This window comes from Rissa tridactyla, chromosome 1, assembly GCF_028500815.1.
Source record: "Rissa tridactyla isolate bRisTri1 chromosome 1, bRisTri1.patW.cur.20221130, whole genome shotgun sequence".
Taxonomy (NCBI): domain Eukaryota; kingdom Metazoa; phylum Chordata; class Aves; order Charadriiformes; family Laridae; genus Rissa; species Rissa tridactyla.
This window is the reverse complement of record NC_071466.1, coordinates 142312396-142332352: the sequence shown is the minus strand read 5'-3', so window position 1 is coordinate 142332352 and position 19957 is coordinate 142312396. Positions and strand designations below refer to the sequence as shown.

The 19957-nt window shown below is 38.8% G+C and overlaps 1 protein-coding gene across 12 annotated transcripts in view; it reads left to right on the top strand.

Moving 5' to 3' along the window:
- RIMKLB (ribosomal modification protein rimK like family member B) overlaps positions 1-19183 on the top strand; it is a 58017-nt gene extending 38834 nt beyond the window's left edge. For 6 of the 12 annotated variants that reach the window (XM_054186289.1, XM_054186336.1, XM_054186274.1 and 3 more), the window contains 4 exons: positions 362-592; positions 2493-2579; positions 4517-4720; positions 6163-19183. In XM_054186289.1, the coding sequence (XP_054042264.1) occupies positions 362-592; positions 2493-2579; positions 4517-4720; positions 6163-6626 (986 nt within the window). In that variant the 3' untranslated portion in view covers positions 6627-19183. The remainder of the gene's footprint in view (positions 1-361; positions 593-2492; positions 2580-4516; positions 4721-6162) is intronic. The other 6 variants (XR_008463884.1, XR_008463878.1, XR_008463886.1 and 3 more) reach the window with 6 other exon arrangements.
- The last annotated feature ends 774 nt before the right edge of the window (positions 19184-19957 follow it).

Sequence of the window (19957 nt, the reverse complement as noted above, 5' to 3'; positions counted from 1 at the left end):
AGGCAAGAACCTCCTGAGCTGTTGATACTGCTGATGTGAATGTTACGTGCAGCTAACACCCATAGAAAGGATCATGTGTCAATCTATAAAAAAAGTTCTTCATCCTAGGAGGTAGACCAAGATTGCGTGCTCTAATACAGTCTGTTCTTTGCCTAGTCCTAATTTTAAGTGGGTTAAGAGTGACATGCATGAAACTGTACAACTGACAAGATGCATTTTATGGAGAGTTGTGCTGTTTTAATGCTCACTGTTGAAGTCTGGTATCTCTGTTGTCCTCTCATATAGTGCAGTATTTCTTTGCCGTTTACCTTCTCCTGAAGACCTTGTAGTTGATTGGAATGGTTTTCTCTTCCTTCTTTAGGTCTCCGGGTGAATGGGGAGCTCATTACTGCTTACCCGCAGGTGGTGGTTGTGCGTGTACCAACACCTTGGGTCCAGAGTGACAGCGATATCACAGTCCTTCGCCACCTAGAGAAGATGGGCTGTCGATTGATGAATCGTCCCCAAGCCATCCTCAACTGTGTCAACAAGTTCTGGACGTTTCAAGAACTTGCTGGTCATGGTGTGCCTCTTCCAGACACCTTTTCATACGGTACGGATGAGAAGGATAGCAGGGTGGCCTACAATAATTTGTGCTTTTGCAGTGCAAAAGATATGAGTCAAGTTTTGGAAATACATAGAATTAAGTAGCATTAAGCTAGTTCCACAGATAAGCATTCAGTAACCAGAAAAGGAAATAAAAATCGTAACACTCAGATTCTGGTTTTGGCTTTGTTGATTAGCTGTGTTGCTTTGGGAAGAGCACTTTAACTGTACTTCAGCCTCCCAGGCAACTAATTTGGGCTGTTACTACTAAAACACTTTGAACTCTTTTCCAATTGCCTGAAACAACAGACAAGAACTTGGGGAGCTAACCATCACAGGATACTATAAAGATCTAAACTTTGGTAAAATCTGAAAGTAGAATTAAAATTCTATATGAATAAAAATATCTGCAAATGTATTAGTTATTGTGAAAGGACAGAAAGAGTACAGGCCCTTGTGATCAACTTTTTAACAGTTGTTTGGGGTTTGTTTCCCACCAGAACAGTTAATTATTGTTTCTTGTGCTTGCCTCTGGACACTGTTCTTGACAGTGTGCTGGATTAGAGGAACCATTTGTTTGAGCTACCCTGATGCTATCTCTGCTTTTAATTACAATATATTAAAGAATTGAAGATACCTCTCAGCCTTCCTTTCCTTCTTGGGAAATATCAGTGCTTTCCTCCCCTTTGTGTGATTGCACTGATAGGCTTGTGTAATGGGATCTTGACAAAAACACAAACAAAACTTGACAAAAACATGGGTCAAATGTTTCCATCAATTACTATGAAAATACATCTGAGAAGAAACATATCCTTTCTTTAGAGATGTGGTTGCTTTAGCTCTGAGAAAGAAATGAGTTTTTAATTTTTTTGGGGGAAGGGGAGACCACGAATGATGGGGTAATTGGAGAACATCTCTGTTCATAACTCCCTGCCACTTGTTTTAATGCCTGCCTCTGGAATTTGACAGAAGCATGACCTTTTTTTTTTCTTTTTTCTTTTTTCTTTTTTTTTTTTTTTTTAACACAAGCATCAAGTTATCAGTGAGAGCTGGCTTTGCCATGAAAAACAGGATGTGCTGAACGACATGTTATTCCATGACACGCATTAAAATCCATGGCAGGGTAGTGATGGCTGCTGCTGGCTTTGTGACCAGTATCTTGGCTTGACTTCTGCGCTTTACTGCACATGCTGTTAGAGCAGTCTCCCTTTGTCTGCTGACTTTCTCCTATAGTTCTTGCACTGTGGTCAGCGTTCTGTGAATTCAGCTGAACTCAAATAATCTTGAAGTATCCACCATCATCATGTGAATGGTCATTAAAAGCTACTCTCTAAAGTCCTTACAGATGCAATGAGACGCAAAGGTTGAAGTACTACTTCAGGATATAGGGAGAATGAGATGCAGGAGACTTAAGCCTTGGAAAGGGGGGAGGTGGAGTGACAAGATTTGGGTTGTTGCTGCTCTCTGGATTATGCCTTATCTTTGTATTTCATGTTGCTTTCCTGGTTAGTAGTTTGGATATAACCGTTACTGGTCATACCATCTGTGCTATTTTCCTGCTAGACATTTGAAAAGGTGGGAGTTGGTAAACTAAAGGGGATGAATTGGAACAAGACGGTAGAATCAGGGCATTAAGATTTGGAAGATTGGATTGAGCCTTTGGGGGTTATGATCAAGAGGCCTTTGTCAAATCGTGTCTTCCATTTCAAAGGAAGTAGGAGTTAGTATCCCACAGATTACAAACACCTTCAAAGTCTGATCATGCTCCTTGACCAAGTTCCTCTTAACTGATAGTTTTTTCTGCATTATCTAAGCTGTAAGGGTGGGAGGAATGTGTGGCAATTACATCCCCAATTTTGCAACACCAGATTGGTGGCACATAATGTTGTTGGTTTTCTTTTTGCCAGGTGGTCATGAGAATTTTGCCAAAATGATTGATGAGGCGGAAGTGCTGGAGTTCCCTATGGTGGTGAAGAACACGCGGGGTCACCGAGGTGGGTGTGAGGTCAGGGGTGAGGGCAAGGAGTATTCTGAGCAGCACTCTTAAGATTTTTGTCTTGTTGAGGGATAATAGTTAAGAAAGTCTTCTAATAGGCGTTGGACCTCTTTGCAGTACATCTAAATTCTACCACCCTCTCACTTCTGAATGCTGAGTAGACTGCAACAATGGGAAGTAGTCTTAGTAGAGCCAAGTCTTGCAATAGCAGGGGGAATAGAGGTCCAAAATTATGGTGCGTCGGTGAGGAAAGCTTTGAACTGGAATAATGGAAGGTCTGGCCTTAGGGAAGTAGAAAGAAGCCTGTATGGATTTTAGAGCTGTTTCTAAATAGGCATAAGAAATTAAATCTTAGTTTGTTCAGTCTTAGTTTGACTTTTTTTCTACTTGACTTTCTCTATAATTAGGATCCTGATTTAAATAAAATCTCGTGTACTGTTTGTCAGACTGGATCTCTGTTTTTCAGAAAAATATCTTTGGCAGTGCCGATGATAATACAGCAGGTTCAGATAAAATTGTTCTGTTTAGCAGTGTTTTATTTTAAGTGTTGAATATGAAAAAATATATCAGTTTGGTTTAATGTTAGATAGTGATCTACTAAAGGAAACGAGGTTTAAAATCAAATTCAGAGGTTATTTGCACGGAGGTTCCATGTTCCTCTAGCAGTGTTCTGTGTTATGGAGACCTTAAATCCTGAGGAAGCAGAGGCTGCTCCAGTTGGGCTTTGGAGCACTTGATTTAATTCTTCTTCACGTGTTATTTCTCTTAGTTCTGCTACTGCTGCATTTGTATTCCCGTAGTTGAGATAGACAATTTGTCAATTGATTTTTGTACCTCTGTTAACACTGTAGCTTGATTGAGTGGCGATTCTGCCACAAAAAGTTTCTACAGCCTTACTGCAAAACATAAATCTAATATGACACATAAGAGTGCTTGGGAAAGAGGTATAGGAGTTGGGAAATGTAGCTGAAGATGGAAAGGGATGCCTTCTTGTGAGACTAGAAATGAGATGCAAAGTGGTAGAATCTGTTTCAGGAGTGACTTTCATCAGTATTTTAAAATTGAAAAAGAACAAAGTCATCTTTGGTGTGCTCTAGAAATGAAGGGTAATGAAATGATGATGTTTTAGGTTAAACAAAACATGTCCTTGAGATGCTTGCTTGCAGAAAAGTCAGTGGTTTCCAAAGAGGTTTTATTTTGTTTGGTTTTGGTTTTGTTTTTTTCAAAATTGCAGTACATTCCATTCGGTTTAATATTTTATGGAATCTTCTGCTAAATTTATCTTGAATATTGTGGATTCTAGTATTTTCCTCTGAACATAGTTGTTCTACTGCAAGGCCTCATCCTGGAGTTGCGAGCTCTTGAAAATATTTGGAAGAGCAGCTCTCAACAACTTCCCTCTAGTTGAAGCAGTGCTGCAGTGGCACATTAGTGACTTCAGTATTCTTAGCTGCCTGGTGTTTAACAGCTTCATCTCATTGGTTCCTGTGTGTCAAAGCTGTAGGCTGCAGGTCCAGTCATCTTGGATTAACAAAACTGTGCTATTAATTAAATGTCTGCTGCTCTTTAAGTATTTCTTTCTTTTTTTCTCTCATTAAGGATGTGTACCAAAAGGAGTTGAAATGACAAGACCACCTCCTTTATCTAAAGCAGTTTTATTTTCTTTCTTTCTTTCCTTTACTTTCTTTTTTTCTTTTTTTTTTAACTCCTCATACGGCTCCTCAACTATGTCAGTACTTGAACACTTACGAGCCCTGAAGCAGTGGAGCACTTCTGATGTCCACAGAAGAATTTGTAAATGGTTATAAGCTACAGATGGGGCCTTTGAGAATGGGCAGCATACTGGTCAGAGGTTTTACTTTTATGTGGTGAATCATTGATGCAACTCAAATCAGTAGCTTCTTCCGATCTTCCGATTTTCTTTTCTTCGTACAGGTAAAGCTGTGTTCCTGGCACGAGACAAGCACCATTTGGCAGACCTAAGCCATTTGATCCGTCACGATGCCCCTTACTTATTTCAAAAATATGTTAAAGAGTCCCATGGCAAGGATGTACGTGTCATCGTAGTAGGAGGCCGTGTAGTGGGCACCATGCTTCGCTGCTCAACAGATGGGAGGATGCAGAGTAACTGTTCACTTGGTAGGAAAAGCATTGTTCATAGTTTTGATCAGAATTTTTAATCCAGCTGAAAAATCACAAACCCAACTGAAATAAGCTGCAGATTTTATTTTGCATTAATTGTGCTTACTGTTGGAGGTTTACAGAGGAGACGTGGGAGTGAGGATTAAGTGAGAGATATGTTGAGCAAACAGAAGGAGAGATAATCTCTGCCGAAAGTATTAGATGGATAGCATGGATGAAAAGGAGGGGAAAGGTCTAGGAGCACAAATGGAGTAACTGATATGGCAGTGTCATGCTAATGCCGTGTTATTATTCATTTCATCCTGTTAAGAGGAATAAAAAAGAAGGAAGACAGAAGACAAGACTGAGAGAGGTGGAGGAGACAGACAGTTGGCAAGAGGGTGAGAGAAAGTGTTAAGGGAGGAAACTATTGAAGGCAATAAACAGTTGGATTGCATTGTGCAGCTGCTGTGCTGCCTTAAGTCTTTCAGACTCCTCCCTGAAGGCATTTCCCCCAAAGACCATGTCTGGGAGGAAGAGGAGAGTTACTACATTGATTGTAGCATACTCAGAACTGAGTTTCTGCATAACTTTGGGTGTAGGACAAGGGGGTTTGTGAGGGTAGAAGGAGGGTTGAGGGTGCCTGGCTGAAACTGTACTGAAACTGAGCAGGGATGGGATAAAATGTGTTCATGTGTAGTACAGTTTTGGCTAGTCAAAATGCCCAAAATGCTTGAGAGGTTTTAGTTACTACTCGATGCTGAGGACGTAAAGCCTGAAAGATTTTTCTGCTAAATGCTTTTTTGTTTTTTATTGTTTGTTTTATGGTTTTTTTTTAAAAACTTAAATGTGATAGATGAAGTCTGAGTCGGTTAATACTTAGATGATGGACTGTGAACTGGACCAGCTGAGATTCAGATGCAAATGTTCCCTAATTCTTGCTTTAGAGACAGTAACCTATGATAGCAAGCTGAGAGGGACATGAGTAGATTATAATGTCTTAAACCTCTTCCCCCTCAATTATATCTGTTAGAGCTGTAGTCTTATCAGGAACATTTGGTTAAATTTTGCTGAAGGATTTCTTGTGATGGCTTAAAAATATGTATGAAAAGCCTCTACCTTAAAAGAAACAAGGATGGTTTGTTAGGTCATCTTTTTTCTATCCCAAGGTCATAAAAATCTATGACACCTTTCTTGACTAAAAAGTCACTACTTACTGTTTTTTAAACAAGTCATAATCTTGACCTGCCTTTGGCAGGTCAGAATCTTTAGAAATCCTGCTGTGGCTTCAAGTTCATTAGTAGTCACCGTGGAAAGGAGGTTGCTATCTGAGTCATCAGCAGTATCCTTGCAGGCTCGCTTTGGAGCTTCCCAGCCAAAAAGCACCAATCATTTGAGAAGGATGTCAGTCAGCTGTGACCAGACTACAGACAGCAAGCTTTTTTTCCTTTTTTTTCCAGGTGGTGTAGGTATGATGTGCTCGCTGAGTGAACAAGGCAAGCAGTTGGCAGTCCAAGTGTCAAACATCCTGGGGATGGACGTGTGCGGCATTGACCTGCTGATGAAGGACGACGGTTCATTCTATGTCTGCGAGGCCAATGCAAATGTAGGTTTCATTGCCTTTGACAAGGCTTGTAATCTAGATGTAGCTGGTATCATAGCGGACTATGCCGCTTCTCTCCTTACCCCCGGTCGCTTGACGCGGCGCATGTCCTTGCTCTCTGTGGTGTCCACGGCAAGCGAGACTAGCGAGCCAGAGCTGGGCCCTCCAGCTAGTGCCACTGTCGACAATATGAGTGCTAGCTCCAGCTCTGTCGACAGCGACCCTGAGACCACGGAGAGAGAGTTGCTCACCAAGCTCCCGGGGGCTCTATTCAACATGAACCAGCTATTAGCCAATGAGATCAAACTTCTTGTGGAGTGATGCCACATGTAAATAGATGACCAACAGAACTCTCTCTTGTAAATTTTTTTTAAACCAACTTGCAATGCTGTTTATCAGAGAAACTCAGAGGAGTGAGGAAAGGGGTGGGGGTGTCGATCAAGAGAGCAAGAGTAAAAGGCATGTGTGCTGTAGTTGCTGCCCCTACTTTTTTGCAGAACATAAAATTGTGTTCATTCTTCAGCATCAGTTTTCTAATGAAGATGCTCCGTTCACAACCTAAGTGGGAATTTTATTTGGATGCTGCTTAGGTCCCCAGGTGTGTTGCAGTTCATGTGTGTTCACAGGAAAGCACTGGAGCATGATTCATGCTTGAAGATTTTCAGAAAGCTGTCTGGCAGCTCACTAGAAACTTCGGTGAATTACTGCACCAGTTAAGTCTCTTCTTCCTCTGTAAGGCTTGATCCTGTAAATTGCCGAGTGCCTCAAATTCTGAGTTTGAGTTGAAGGTGTTAAATACCAGGTATTTCAAAGTTTCTGGGCACCTTACTACTCTTGTAGATGGGAGTAAGTTCAGGATCTTTTAAAAAAGTCGTCACTTTCTGACCTTGCAGGATATAGCCTTTCAAATGATGAGGCTGAGAGAAGTGTCAGTTGACTTAACGTGAGCTTTCTGTACAAATCTGTAATTTGTGCCATCTTGGTATTAATTGACAGCTTTGTGTCTGTATTTCTTTATGAAACTTTTGAAGGAGGATTTTAGTACTTGCGCTTTTCTCATTTCAAATCTTGATTTTGGAAGGTATGTAGGGGAATTGGTCATTCTATTTGTGGCAGAAATGGCACGTTTTAACTATTTTTTGCGTGATTGGAGGAGATAAACAGCACTGTAATGTTTGGTATACAAAATAATGTTTAATCCAATGTGAAAAAGAATTACACTAGTTTAAAGCAAACGTGCATCGACTTGTATTTGTTAGTGTTTTAGTCTTTTTGAGAGAGATCTGCAATGTTAATGTTCCTTTTTTTTTTTAATACATGCTAGTCCAACACTCCCTTCTCTATGCCTGCATCTTTAACAGTGGCCAAAGTGAAAACACTGCAGACTATTTGTTAAGAAAACACTGAGTTAAAGCCTGTACATTGGCATGGGGTTTTTTTTTGTTTGTTTTTATTTTTTGTTTTTTTGAGGGGGGAAACGTGGTAAGGTGTGGAGGAGGAAAAAGTTGGTTAAAAGTGATTAGACATCTAGAGGTACTTTAGAATAAAGCTGCAGTTCATACAATACTTACCAGGCTTACTTTTTCCCCAGTGAACATAAAAGCTGATGTTGGCAGAAATCCAAAGAAGGGAGAAATACTCAATTCTTAGCTTTGGAAAACATGCAGCAGATTTAAAAAAGAAAAATTATTAAAAAAAAAAAAAAAACCAAGAAAAAAAAAACAACAAAGAGAGCTCGGCCAGAATTAAAAATAAAAATAACCTAGGTCCACAAACAATTAACAGATTGATCTTGGACCCTTATGTGTGTGTGGTATGAGCGCACACACTTGTGTGTGTTTGTGTGTGTGCATTTGCTTTGCTTTATTTCTTTTTGGGTTTTGGCTGTTTAGCTTCTAATTTTTTTCCGGGCTGTCTGATTTTCCTTAGTCCTTCCGGCTGTGCATTTTCTCATTAGCCTTGAGCTCTTTTGGAAAACAGATAACCAAAACAGATACTGAGTCCATTTTTCAGTCCTTATCTTCTCCCTCCTTTTCCTCTTGTTTCTCCTCCCTCCCTTTCATTCCTTTCTCATTCTCTGGGTTCATAAAGCCCTGGAACTATAGAGAGAGATATATATAAAAAGATAAGCCTCTTTTTTAAAAAAACAAAAAGTAAAACGTTTACAATTGAAAAATAATCTTCTGAAAATAGGGTTTGTTTGGAGGGGGGTTGTGTGTGTGCGATGCTGCTGTTTTCTGGATACTTTAATGGAGCATGTCCCATGTACCCTCTGAGGCTCTGCACTGCCCACCTCTGTGGCCCCTCCTCACCTCTCTGCTGCTCTGCTGTTTTATCTTCACTTGGACCTTAAACACAACTCACGGACATTATGCAGAGAGTCTTCAAGAGGCAATAAACAGAACAGTATTAACCTGCTTTATGGAGGTTTGATCATGCTTCTTTGTACAGTTTGTTTTTTTTTTTTATTTTAAAAGGAATGTAATAAAATGGCTTTTTTTTTGTAGAATTAAATATTATTATTAAAATCAAGTGAAAGGTTGACTGTTGGTGTTAAGCAGGAGAATGGGCCACCTGGTCCAGCCACAAAAGGAGCTTCAGCAGTAAAGGTATTTTCAAGTCTTTTCTTCCTGAGCCTTCAAGTGCAGAGGTTAAACGTGAAGAATATAAAGGTCTTTAACTTCCATGAAGAGTTGCAGAAACACAGAACATGAAAGAAACCTAATTTTCCAGTCTCTTCCAGAGACTCATCTCCCCCTGCTTGTTTATGTAAGGGGAATTTGGGTGGTGTGTGTTTGTGGTGTTTTGTTTTGGTTTGGTTTTTTTTCTTTTCCTTTTTTCTTAGGTGACTGCACTCCTTGAGAGGTTGATAGGGTCAGTCCTTCCCTTCTCAACTGTGGCACACATTGAGCACATGTGGAATAACAGCAGGGAGTAAACATTTGCTAGTTGATACAGTAGGACCTCTGTATTTCTATCACAGGAAACTTCTTTTAAAGGAAAGAACTGGTAACTGAACATTCTGGAGTGTTTTTTGAGTCTCCATAGTATTTTGCAGGGAAAGGCTATGGCTCACAGGAACTTTACATTTCCATCACCGTTCCAGAATGTCCAGGTTACACCTCACAGTAGTAAAATCTTTGAAGTAAACGTGAGATTTTTTGAAAGACAAAGAGTGGATTCAGAGATTTATGGTTTGACTCCCTTGGGATAAGATGCTCCTATGTGGTTGATGCTTCCATTGCTAGCTTGGAGATAATTCTATGCAATAGTGGTCAGGGAGGCAGACAGGATGTATGTTTGTTTGGACATTGGGTATTGATGCTACATATGAAAACCTTGCTTGAGGGTTCATTGGTACAAATGGGCACACTTGTCTTGTGTATTTACTCCCTGCTTATCCATTGCTCCTGAAATACTGAAATGTGTAGAATGGGCTGGGGGTGTGAGGGGGGTGTCTTGTTTTTACTTAAAGGAGAAAAACATCAACAAATCTAGCCTGTGGTGACGAGGCAGCATCTCCCATTGAAGGTGAACTTTACAGACATGAGCTTTGTACACTGTATTTCCTTCAGTTCCACATGTTGAAAAATACATGCTAAACTTTTATACAGTTGCACTAACACTACCTCTGTATGTAGTTTTGGAAGCATGTGCTGAAAAAATGGTCAACGTAGTGCTGGATTACACATAGTATTAATAACAGCTGATGGTGTTACAACTGTTTTTGTATATTCTAATGTTTGAAAGAGCCAGGTAGAAACTCTTGTTGGCAAGAATAAGTTTCTTAAACTACATCTGATGAAATTTTGTTCTTTGTAACACTGGAGATTTTCTTCTGTTCAATTTACTGCATTTATAATTGATGTCTTGCTATGCCAATGTACAGATTGTATCTTAAGCCTTGTATTTAATGCTTTAATGTGTTTTATAAAATCTTTTCTTGGAATGTTACAACACTTCATTGGTAACACAGTGTCAATGATTGATGCACATGTGGACTCTTAACGTTTTTGTTCTGAGATGATGGTCACTCTTGGAGAGTTTTCTCCTACTTCGTGTGCTATCTTTCATGTGTGATACTCAGGAAATAACCTCTGGAACATCTGTGTATGTCCGACGCAAAGGAGATACTTCTACAGATGTTGTAATGGACTTCAAAATCCAACAAAAGAAACCAGTGACGTTTGCTAAATCTTTTCTCCCCCTTATTGCAAAAATCTATCAGTTAAATACGTGAGGGACCTTAAGGGACTTTGAAAACAAATCACATGTACAGTATCTTTCTCATGGCTCACTCTTTTTGAGAAGGTTTATGGGCTTTATGGCTGGTGTGAGACACACGACCCACTCCTGTTCTCTCTATGGAATAGTAGGTGCTCTGACAGGTAACTTCTGTTGCTACTGTCTTTTCATTTTTAATTTTTTCACTGTTCCAGGAATTGTTTTAAACTGAACATTGCAAGGTTTATAACCAGATGTTTGCTGCCTTTTCCTTTGTTTTATTTCTTTAAGTCTTTTTTAATCTTTGAGGGTGACTTTTGGAGCGTTCTGGTGGTCGATCTTGGCCTGCTGTTGGAAGTCTCCAAGCCTCTCATCTTTCCAATTTGAGTTGAAAAGTTTTTGTTTTGTTTATTTGTTTAAACCAATGACACAAACTAGACGTGCGGATTTTGGGTGGGATTTGTTGTTGCTCTATTTTGTGTGACTTATTTTCCCTTTTTTAACAGAAATGTGTTCTAACAGTTCACACTTTGTTACTGTTCTTTGCAAAACTTTTCAGGAGCCAAAAAAGTCAAACAATGCAGTGAAAACCTTCCCTTCTCCCTTTTCCGATGGCGAGAGTGAGAACTTATGAAAAGTCCTTGAGAATGTTCCTTCCTAAACTTTTCCCCCCAGTAATGCAAGCGGGTAAAATGGTAAACGCAGCAGTTTGGTGACATCCAAACCCACCTGTTGTCAGGTAAATTGACTCTTTTCTGCTCTTACTGTAACCTTCGTAAATTTGCTAACTTTTCTGCCTTCCTTTTCTTCCCATCAGTTCATTTTGGTGAAACTTCTTGAATGCTTTCTTTAACAGTGATATTTAGAGAAAATCCTACTTTTCTTCATTTCCCCTCCTTATACATGTTGACCTCTAAGAAAACTGTCATTGTCCTTTGCTTTACTCAGGTGAGACAAAAGTGAGTCCCCTCGTGTAAGTACATGAGGGATAGTTTTGTAATGTGTTAACTCCACCCTCCTCTTTATTGCTTCAAGGTAGTTTGCCTTCAAGTGTACTGTTTTAGCTTAGGTTTTTGAAAGATTTGATACTTTCCATTTGCTAAGTGAACATAAAATGTAACTGCATCAATTAGGAGTTGATTGGTATGAAAAACTAGTACAAAGAATGTTAAATTAAATTATTAAAATTCAATAGAGCAGGATCCTGTAAAGAGGACAGATGGGAGAATATGTGTGCTACAGAACAAGACTGTGTGGCTGATAATACCTCTTTGTCAAGGATGGTGTGACGCAGGTTATGTTGCCCTTAGTGCTGTACCTAAGTACTTGTACACTTTATCGTTCTTTGGTAACTCCCTCCCTTAATCTCAAACCACTTAAAAGTGCTGGGAACGTAATATTTTTTTTTTAACTTTGTCTAAGGAGAATATGTATTTTACTCACAGAGGTAAATACCAGACGATTTGAATACCATTCAAAGTGTAAGAACGAATATAAGCCTTCAGACAGGCTTCCTGATGCAGTGTTTTATTTCCCATGACATCTGTAAAGAATTAGCACTTGTTTCAGGGTTTTTTTTTGTGTACATTAATAACTCTTCTGTATCATCATAAAATAGTCTACTCTTCGTCTTCTTAATTTATATTTTCCTGAACACAGGAAATTTATCAGCAATACCATAAATTGCAACTTCAAATTAAGGTGGGAGGTAATAATTTTAGAGTAAAGTTTTGCTCTCAGTTACACTGAGATAAACCTGGAATCGTGCTGTGAAAGTCAGTGGAGTGATATCCAATTTCACTGGTATAATTGAGTGTATAAATTGTGTCTTTAATTTTACTTGCAAGATAATTTTACAGACCTGTTATACTTATGTTTCCAATGCTTTTTCCTTTCAGACACACCCACCTCTTGCGTCTCAGCACTGGGCAGGCCTATTCCTTTATTTGTGTATATTTTTGTGCATCAGCTGCTGTAGGACACGGGTGTAACACTTTCAGGCATGTGGTTGGGTGTCTTTTTGGGAGAGAGATCGTAGGTTTGTAATATGTAAAAAAAGCAACTTCTTTTCCTCAAATTTGTTGAACAAATTCATGTCGACTGACAGTTTTGCATCTCTGACCTGATGTTATATACATTATGTGAAGATTTTTCTTGAAAGGAGGACAGTACTAGTTCTTTGCAGTGTCTGCAAATGGTCTTTGGTGGGGAAAGTTGATAAAAATTTACTGCGTTCTGCAGAAGTTAATGTCTTAATATTTAATGTTGCTTGAAAGGTGGTTTTACAGATCATGCTCCTTCCTGTTTATGGAATGGCTTTCAAAGCCTTGTATTGATCTTGGTTGTGCCCAGTGCTTTGCCTAGTGTACGGGGAAGTGTTATAGAACTTGAATAAACCATGACATCTTAGACAAAGGGGATGATTATGTGCATGCTGAACAAGAACTTCTTCTATATGCCCTTCTGCTGCAACAGAGTAATAAAACTGGTAGGTGGCAGCAGTAGCAGAAGAAACTCATGTGACTGTGACCTGGGAAACCTACAGTACTGGGAGAAATGGATTGCAAAATATTAACTGAAGTAAGGGGGATGGAGGAGAGAGGCAGAGTCCCTGAACTGTCCCTTTGAATGGTGAGTCTAATTTACAGAATTCTAACCATCAAAAGACTAGCTGTAGTACAGTAGACATGTTGATCTATCCGATTTGGTGTTTCGTTACCTGACATCCTAATTCTCACCTTTGATTCAACATTCTGGTTTCCCCAATGCCTTTATAAGGCACAATATATGCCTTAAAAAATTAGACCTCACCAAGTTGCCACATCTTAAGAGTACTGGAAAATAAGGTACAAAGGAATTTATCTAGTCCATCCATCTCTCTGCCCTGCAGGAAGATCAGCCATAGTTATGCCATTGGTGACATGTTTCTTTTAACCTGTTTTACAAATCAAGGAATAAATGAGGAAGATTCTGCAGTCTGTACCTACAGAATTTTATTTTATGAAGGTTAAAAGCATCCTTACTGTCAGCCAGTGGTCAGCTTCATGGTCTGAGAGCTACTCTGCTTTTTTTGCTACTTCTTTTTTTGACTATTTGCTATTTAATGCTACTTTTGGGATGATCCTCTTATGTACTTGTACATATAGGTCTTTTTTTAAAATGTTCTTGAGCAGTTTATCACAATGCTACTTGGTGATAACCGAAATTACATGTGTGTATATATATATGTAATAACATTTCATATCAAATGTTGGTCTGTTGAATTTAAAGCCTCGTCCACCTTTGAGTGTGAAGAACTTCTATCCTAGTATTACCAACATGCATTATTTTATGCAAGAGGCATAGTTTACAAATGCGTATAATAAGCAACCAGTTTCATGCTGTAATGACACTTTAAGAAATCAGAATTTTTGCTGGAATGTGATGGTCACTTGAGATTTAGGGACAACAGCAGGGATTCACCTGTATCAAGTAAATAGATTTGGCATCAGGTCTGAATCGTATCCTTGACCCATTCTGATTTTGTCCAGTAGGGTGCAATGGTGCACACTTAATTCAAATTAATCTAGATGAATTTTTCAAAATTCTGGCATGAAGTTTCCTATATATAAAAAGCCTCTTTGAAACTTTCCCCTGTGTTTCTGAATCCTGGCTTTTTTTTTTTTTTTTGGTTAGTATAACTAGTCATATCACTAAATCCAAACTGGTAAGTACAGAACATAAATTACTTTTTAGGTTCTTATCAGTCATTAGCCCATTACAATATAATGAAAAGAATTTAAGGACTTCTTATTAATTGAGATGCTCAGATCTCTTTATATAACACTGAAGAAAGATTTGTTTCTACATAATGTTAAAAGATTTTTATGTAAGGGGGAGATAAGATATTGATACAGGAGGAAAGTGAAAGTGCAGAATGTTCTCAGGCACCCAAATGCTATCACTCCCAAACTTGGAAATATTAAGTAGAAGCTCTAAAACAGGAAGAGCCAAAACCCAGATACATTATTCTCTGCTGTGACTCTTACATAGATACTAATTAGTGTGTAATGGTATTTATAGAGCACCATATAGATTAAATGATACATGCCTTAGAAACACCATGATACTGAAGGACAGTGTTCATCTTTATGGAGACATGTATCTCAAGATAGAAAAAGTGTTCAAAGCACCAACAGTTAAAATTCTTTTTTGAAAGTGAGGAACGCAAAGTCTATAATGTTTCTGACTTAATGGCTGACAGCTAGTAGTTTCAACCACCTCTTAAGTTATCTAGACCAGTGGTCTCTAAAAATTTTTGATTGCACATCCCTATCAGTAAAAAACATTTTGAGCATGCACCCCAGTATGTTTATTTGTAAGTTGTATACATCTCCTACTATGTACATTATAAAACATACACAAACCCAGATAAAAAAGGGTGGGATAAAGGTGAAATGAACAGTATTTTAAACATTGATTTCATTGTATTTATTAATGGTGCAAAAAATGCAGCCTTATGGATTGCCTTGTGTACCCCCCTGGGGAATGTGCACTCCATTTTGGAGAGCACTGATCTAGACATCATAAAGAATTATTCTTGCACACGTCATTAGTGTGTTCTGTCATAACAATACCTCCCTTTTAAGTAAGTCTCCTACTAGAGATTAAAATGCTGACCTCTAGTAGGATGACTTCTCTTTCTGAAAAGAAAGTAAAAGAGGAGAGAAGAGCAGATTATGGAAGCACTGATGAATGGTCTGGCACAGGGGAAGTTTGAATCTGGATCAGTTGAAAATGTGGAGGAATGTGTCCAAGTGGATTGGGAGGAAAAAAAAATTGTGGTCAGAATATCTGCCAATATGCAGAATACAACAGTAGCTTTTGTACTTTGATAAATGTTTCTAGTTCACTTACAGCTAAGTATTACTTGATGAATTCCAAATTCTTTTTCCTGTTATTATCTGGGGTAGTCACGCTAAAATTGGGAACAACGCTTATATATGGAAACGAAGCTGGATCTGAGGTTTCCATATTCAGGCAACTAAATAGTCTCCAGTGCACATGAGGTACCACTTAGGACTGTGGACAACTGATGTGCTTATCTCAGTAGCTTCTCACTTTTCATAGAGTCTTTAAAAATATTATGTGGAACCACAGGCTGGAAATCCCAGAACTGAGTTACTGCGAAGTGAAAGGAGACCAAATGTGCAAAGTGAAAAATATCTTAGTGGAGATTTGAAAAGAATCTTGTGAAATACAGTGATGAGTAAAGTCTGTGTGTGAGATGAAGCTCACAGAGAAGGTTTTTAAAATCGAGACAGACTGGAGACGTGAGAGAAGGAAAGTAAAATCTGGTCGTAGAGGCAAAGGAGTCTGAAGCATATGACAGTCTGTCAGCAGAGATGGAGATGAGGCAGTAAAACAGCTTTTGCCTTTTGCTACTCCTGAGCATTCTCACCTTTTTCTTGTAAGGAGGAATCTTACCAGACTTTCAGTACATAATATACACTAGGCATGCTAGCCTTTGGGGACTGGATATCAAAGGAGAGAGCTGAAAGTTGATACAGAGCTGTTGATATGGAAACTAGCTGTAGCACTTGCCTACTAGAATGGATGGCCATGTGATTAAAAATGTTACTGCACTGATTTTAGATGACAGTAATACTTGGGGAGAAGGGTGGCTGTCTGGCCGTGAACATGGGCTTATTTCCCAGATATGCCTGTAACTTTTTGCTTCTCAGCGTAGTAAGGGATAGAGGCAAAGAAATGTATGTAAGCCTTTTTAATGAGTAAGGGGACCATTCTGGGTGACTTAGTCAACTGTTCAGGGAATATATTTTTTTTTTTTTGCATGTGAAATAAGCAGGGATTTAGAGTAGTCTCCCAGATCTTCCGTGTTTTCACATGTGGCTGTCAATACAAAAGGGTATTATTACTTTTTTTCTACTAGATGTGACATAGCAAAGTGTCGTGTTCTCTGCCGCTTTGATACGGTAGAGATTTGAAGAAGGCAGAATATTTTCCATTCTTTTCATAGACTTCCAGGGGCAGGCAAGGGGTGGTATGTATGTGAAAGGAGGAATGGATAGGTTCCCCACGCTGACTGAAAAGCGGATTATGGATTAGGCTGATTGAAAAGTTAACATTTACATTGTACTTAGGCAAGGCATTTTCAGGGTATTTCTGCATCCCCTTTTTGTTCCATTTAGAAAGAGTACAAGTGTTACTAGAATATACAGAGTCTGCATAGTAATATGTCAGCATATTAAGCTCTGCCAAGTGCGTGTGGGGGAAGGGCTTATAAAAGATTTATGTGAATTTCTGTCTGTCTGCTAAATCTACTTTTTTATTTGGAGGTAATTTGCTATATGTAACTGCATGTAGAACTCTGTCTTAGTGTAATAGATTTGTTTGTTTGTTTGTTTGTTTTGTTTGGAAGGAAGGAAATGTGTTTGTGGAGTTAAATATGTCGTGCTGTTGTCCGTTTCTCTAGGAAGCAGAATGGTTAAGGGAAAGCAGTCAAAATGTATAGGAACTACACAACTAGTTATATCTGAAGTCTGGTGTCAGTTGAGTACTCATTGATGTTTCTGGGGAGAAGGCTTTTTTGTCTATCTTTTAATAAAAGGAGACAAAGAAACATCGAGAAAGGACTTTGAAAGTGTTGCGTACGTTGAATTGCATCTTTTGTTGCCATTTCTTTTTGCTTTCAGAACTCTCTGGTGTCCTTCTGTATACGTATCTTATTAAAAAAGCAGTGGCTGCTGAAATGTTTCTGGTGCGTAGAGCTGAGGTCAGTCGGAACAGTGGGAATGCTCTTGAACTGAGAATGGTCAGCTGTGCTCATCTTGGCCTTGACCAGATGAGGACAGAGACTTTAAATGTAACATAGATTTTACTGGGCTGTATATTTTTATTGCAATATATGCAGTTCTAGCAGAAGTCTTTGTCAATAGTATCCTGTATAGCTGTCGCTAGAAAGTGCAGTTGCTTTTGATCAACAATGAATTTTTAAGTTTCCCTTATGTAATGCTTTGCATTTTCCCAAGTAATGTGGTTTAATGTAATATGTTATATACAGTTTTCCAAATCAGGACTCAATTTTTGTCTTAGACAAATTGCAGTATAATGGAGGTATTTTAATACAGGAATGGAAAAGAAATGAAGTTTTATTAGAGATCATTGGATTTTTTTTCAATGAAGTATTGTAATCAGAAAAAACTAATTTATCACATTCATAAATTTTCAGGCATATATGTTAATTTCCAGAATTTATTGGGACAATCTCTCTTGTACAAAACAGCATTTGTTGTTAGAAACGGATGAAAAACCTGTAGGCGGAAAAATTAGCCAGTAATCCACTTGTTGCTACCTCTTTGGCCAGTCACGCGTTTTTTCTGTGCAGATTTCCTGTTTATGGTGGAACCAGTGATACTGCTGAGCTTTCTCAATGCTTAGTTTATCTGTGTCGTAAAATAGGTACATTTTGGGGAGAAAGGAACTGGAGAGGTGAAAACTGTACAGTGTTACATGGACTAAACAGGAAGGTGCCATGAAGCAGGGAGAGAAGACTAAGCAGTAGCTGTATATACACAGGTATCCTTTCAACTCTGTTTTATCAATGTAGTGGGAGGCCAGGAGTTAAGATGACTGTGTCACTTATACCATGATGAGGAATGGGAATGTCACATTGACTGTTTGTGCAACTCTAAATATTGCATATCTGGTGTTTACAAGAAGTGTGGTTTGACCAAGGGTGCGTATGCAGTTTCTCTTCCTCACTACGACTATGCAAAGCTCTGTCTGCTAGTATTTTTTATTCCCTGGATTCTGTCTGTTCAGTGGTATTGTGTATTAAACCTGAAACTTGTACAGTATTCTGTGAGTTTCAGGAGGAAACTTGGTATGCTTGTGTGTATATTTTACCATCCATCTAACAAACACGAGGCCAACAGAAACAACACAAATGTTACGGTTACGCCCCCACCCATCTTTAGAACAGTGTATAGGAGGAGTAGCGCAAATGTAATGTGATGTAGGAATACTTGTCCGTGCAGAATGGAAAGGCTTGTTTACCGGATGGCAAATTCTGAAGCTTTATCAGTGAGAGAACTAGGCAGAAAGAGGCTGAAGTTTGACTTTGCTAAACTTTTACACAATTTTTCCTCCACGTGAAATATTTCCACAGGAATGTAATGCTTGTGAAAGATGCTGGATCAGCAGTTGCGGAGATTGAGCTCCTCTACCCACAGGAAAGGTAACAGGAATTAGATTTTACCTTTAGAACACAGCCTTCACTGCATCTCCCTCCTTGACCTGGAAAGGCCTTTTCCAAGGTCAAAAGAGGAGTTTGGTACCCATGGCTCAGTCCTTGGTGCATCTGCAATGCAACTATGAAGGAAACCAGATAGATGCTAGTTACAGCGATCTTTTTAATGATGTCTGCTTGAATTTCTGATATTTTGGGGGAAAAGACTAACTTTTTCAATGGTTTGTTTCTCTAGGTTTTTCTACACCAGCAGGAGGTCTTCTCTTCTGTCTTATGGGGACACTTATCTCTTGATAATGCCCCCTTCACAATGAAGGGAAGAAAGGATGGACCAGCAGCAATGTGGAATGGGGTGATGTCCACACTTGTGGTTAACAGTCGTAATGAATGCTGTCCTACTAACATGGAAAACTGAATAAAAAGAGTTGTGAATTGTAATTCATGAGAGTGTGAGGTTCTTTTTGGTAACTTCTGCACCATCTCCCCTTTCTTGAAGTGTCTTTTTTTTTTTCCTCCTGTAATTGCATTCCTAAAACTTCTAAAATGCTTTATATCAACGTGAATAATTTTCCTGAATGCCTTGGAAATCTCAGTATCAGGCCTTTGGTGTTTCCAGTCATGTTACGAGTTCACCTAAGTCACTGAGAATACAAGTCTCTTGAGTTTTAAAAGGAAAATTATACTATACTGATCATATTATACTGATAGCTTCGGTAGCTGCTAGAGAGAAACAGAACTGCAGCCCTGTTAACCTATCAGAGAGTCTTTGAATGATTAGATAATGTGCCTTTGGATTTTGAGGCCACAGTGGCAGGGCTTGTTGTAGTCATGGTCATGTAAATTCTTACTATGTATTGTTTCTGAAGAGAGCTAATCTTTAAGACCATAGATTATAAATATTGCACATATCTCTTTTGGTTTGTTGTTAGTGAAACACTGTAAAGAGTTAGACATATACTGATGCTATTTCTATAGTGTGCCTACTTGAAATTTGTATTATTAAAGTGAAGCAAAAAAGGGAAGCAAGATACTGAGTTGGTACATTATCAGTAAACACCTCTTATTCTTGACAAGGTATAACGTTTAGTTTCCTTGTAATCTTTTCCTTCTGTCCTTGAAATCCTGGCTACATCTTTCAGAGGGATGTGATAATGCATTATAAAGCTTGACCAAATTA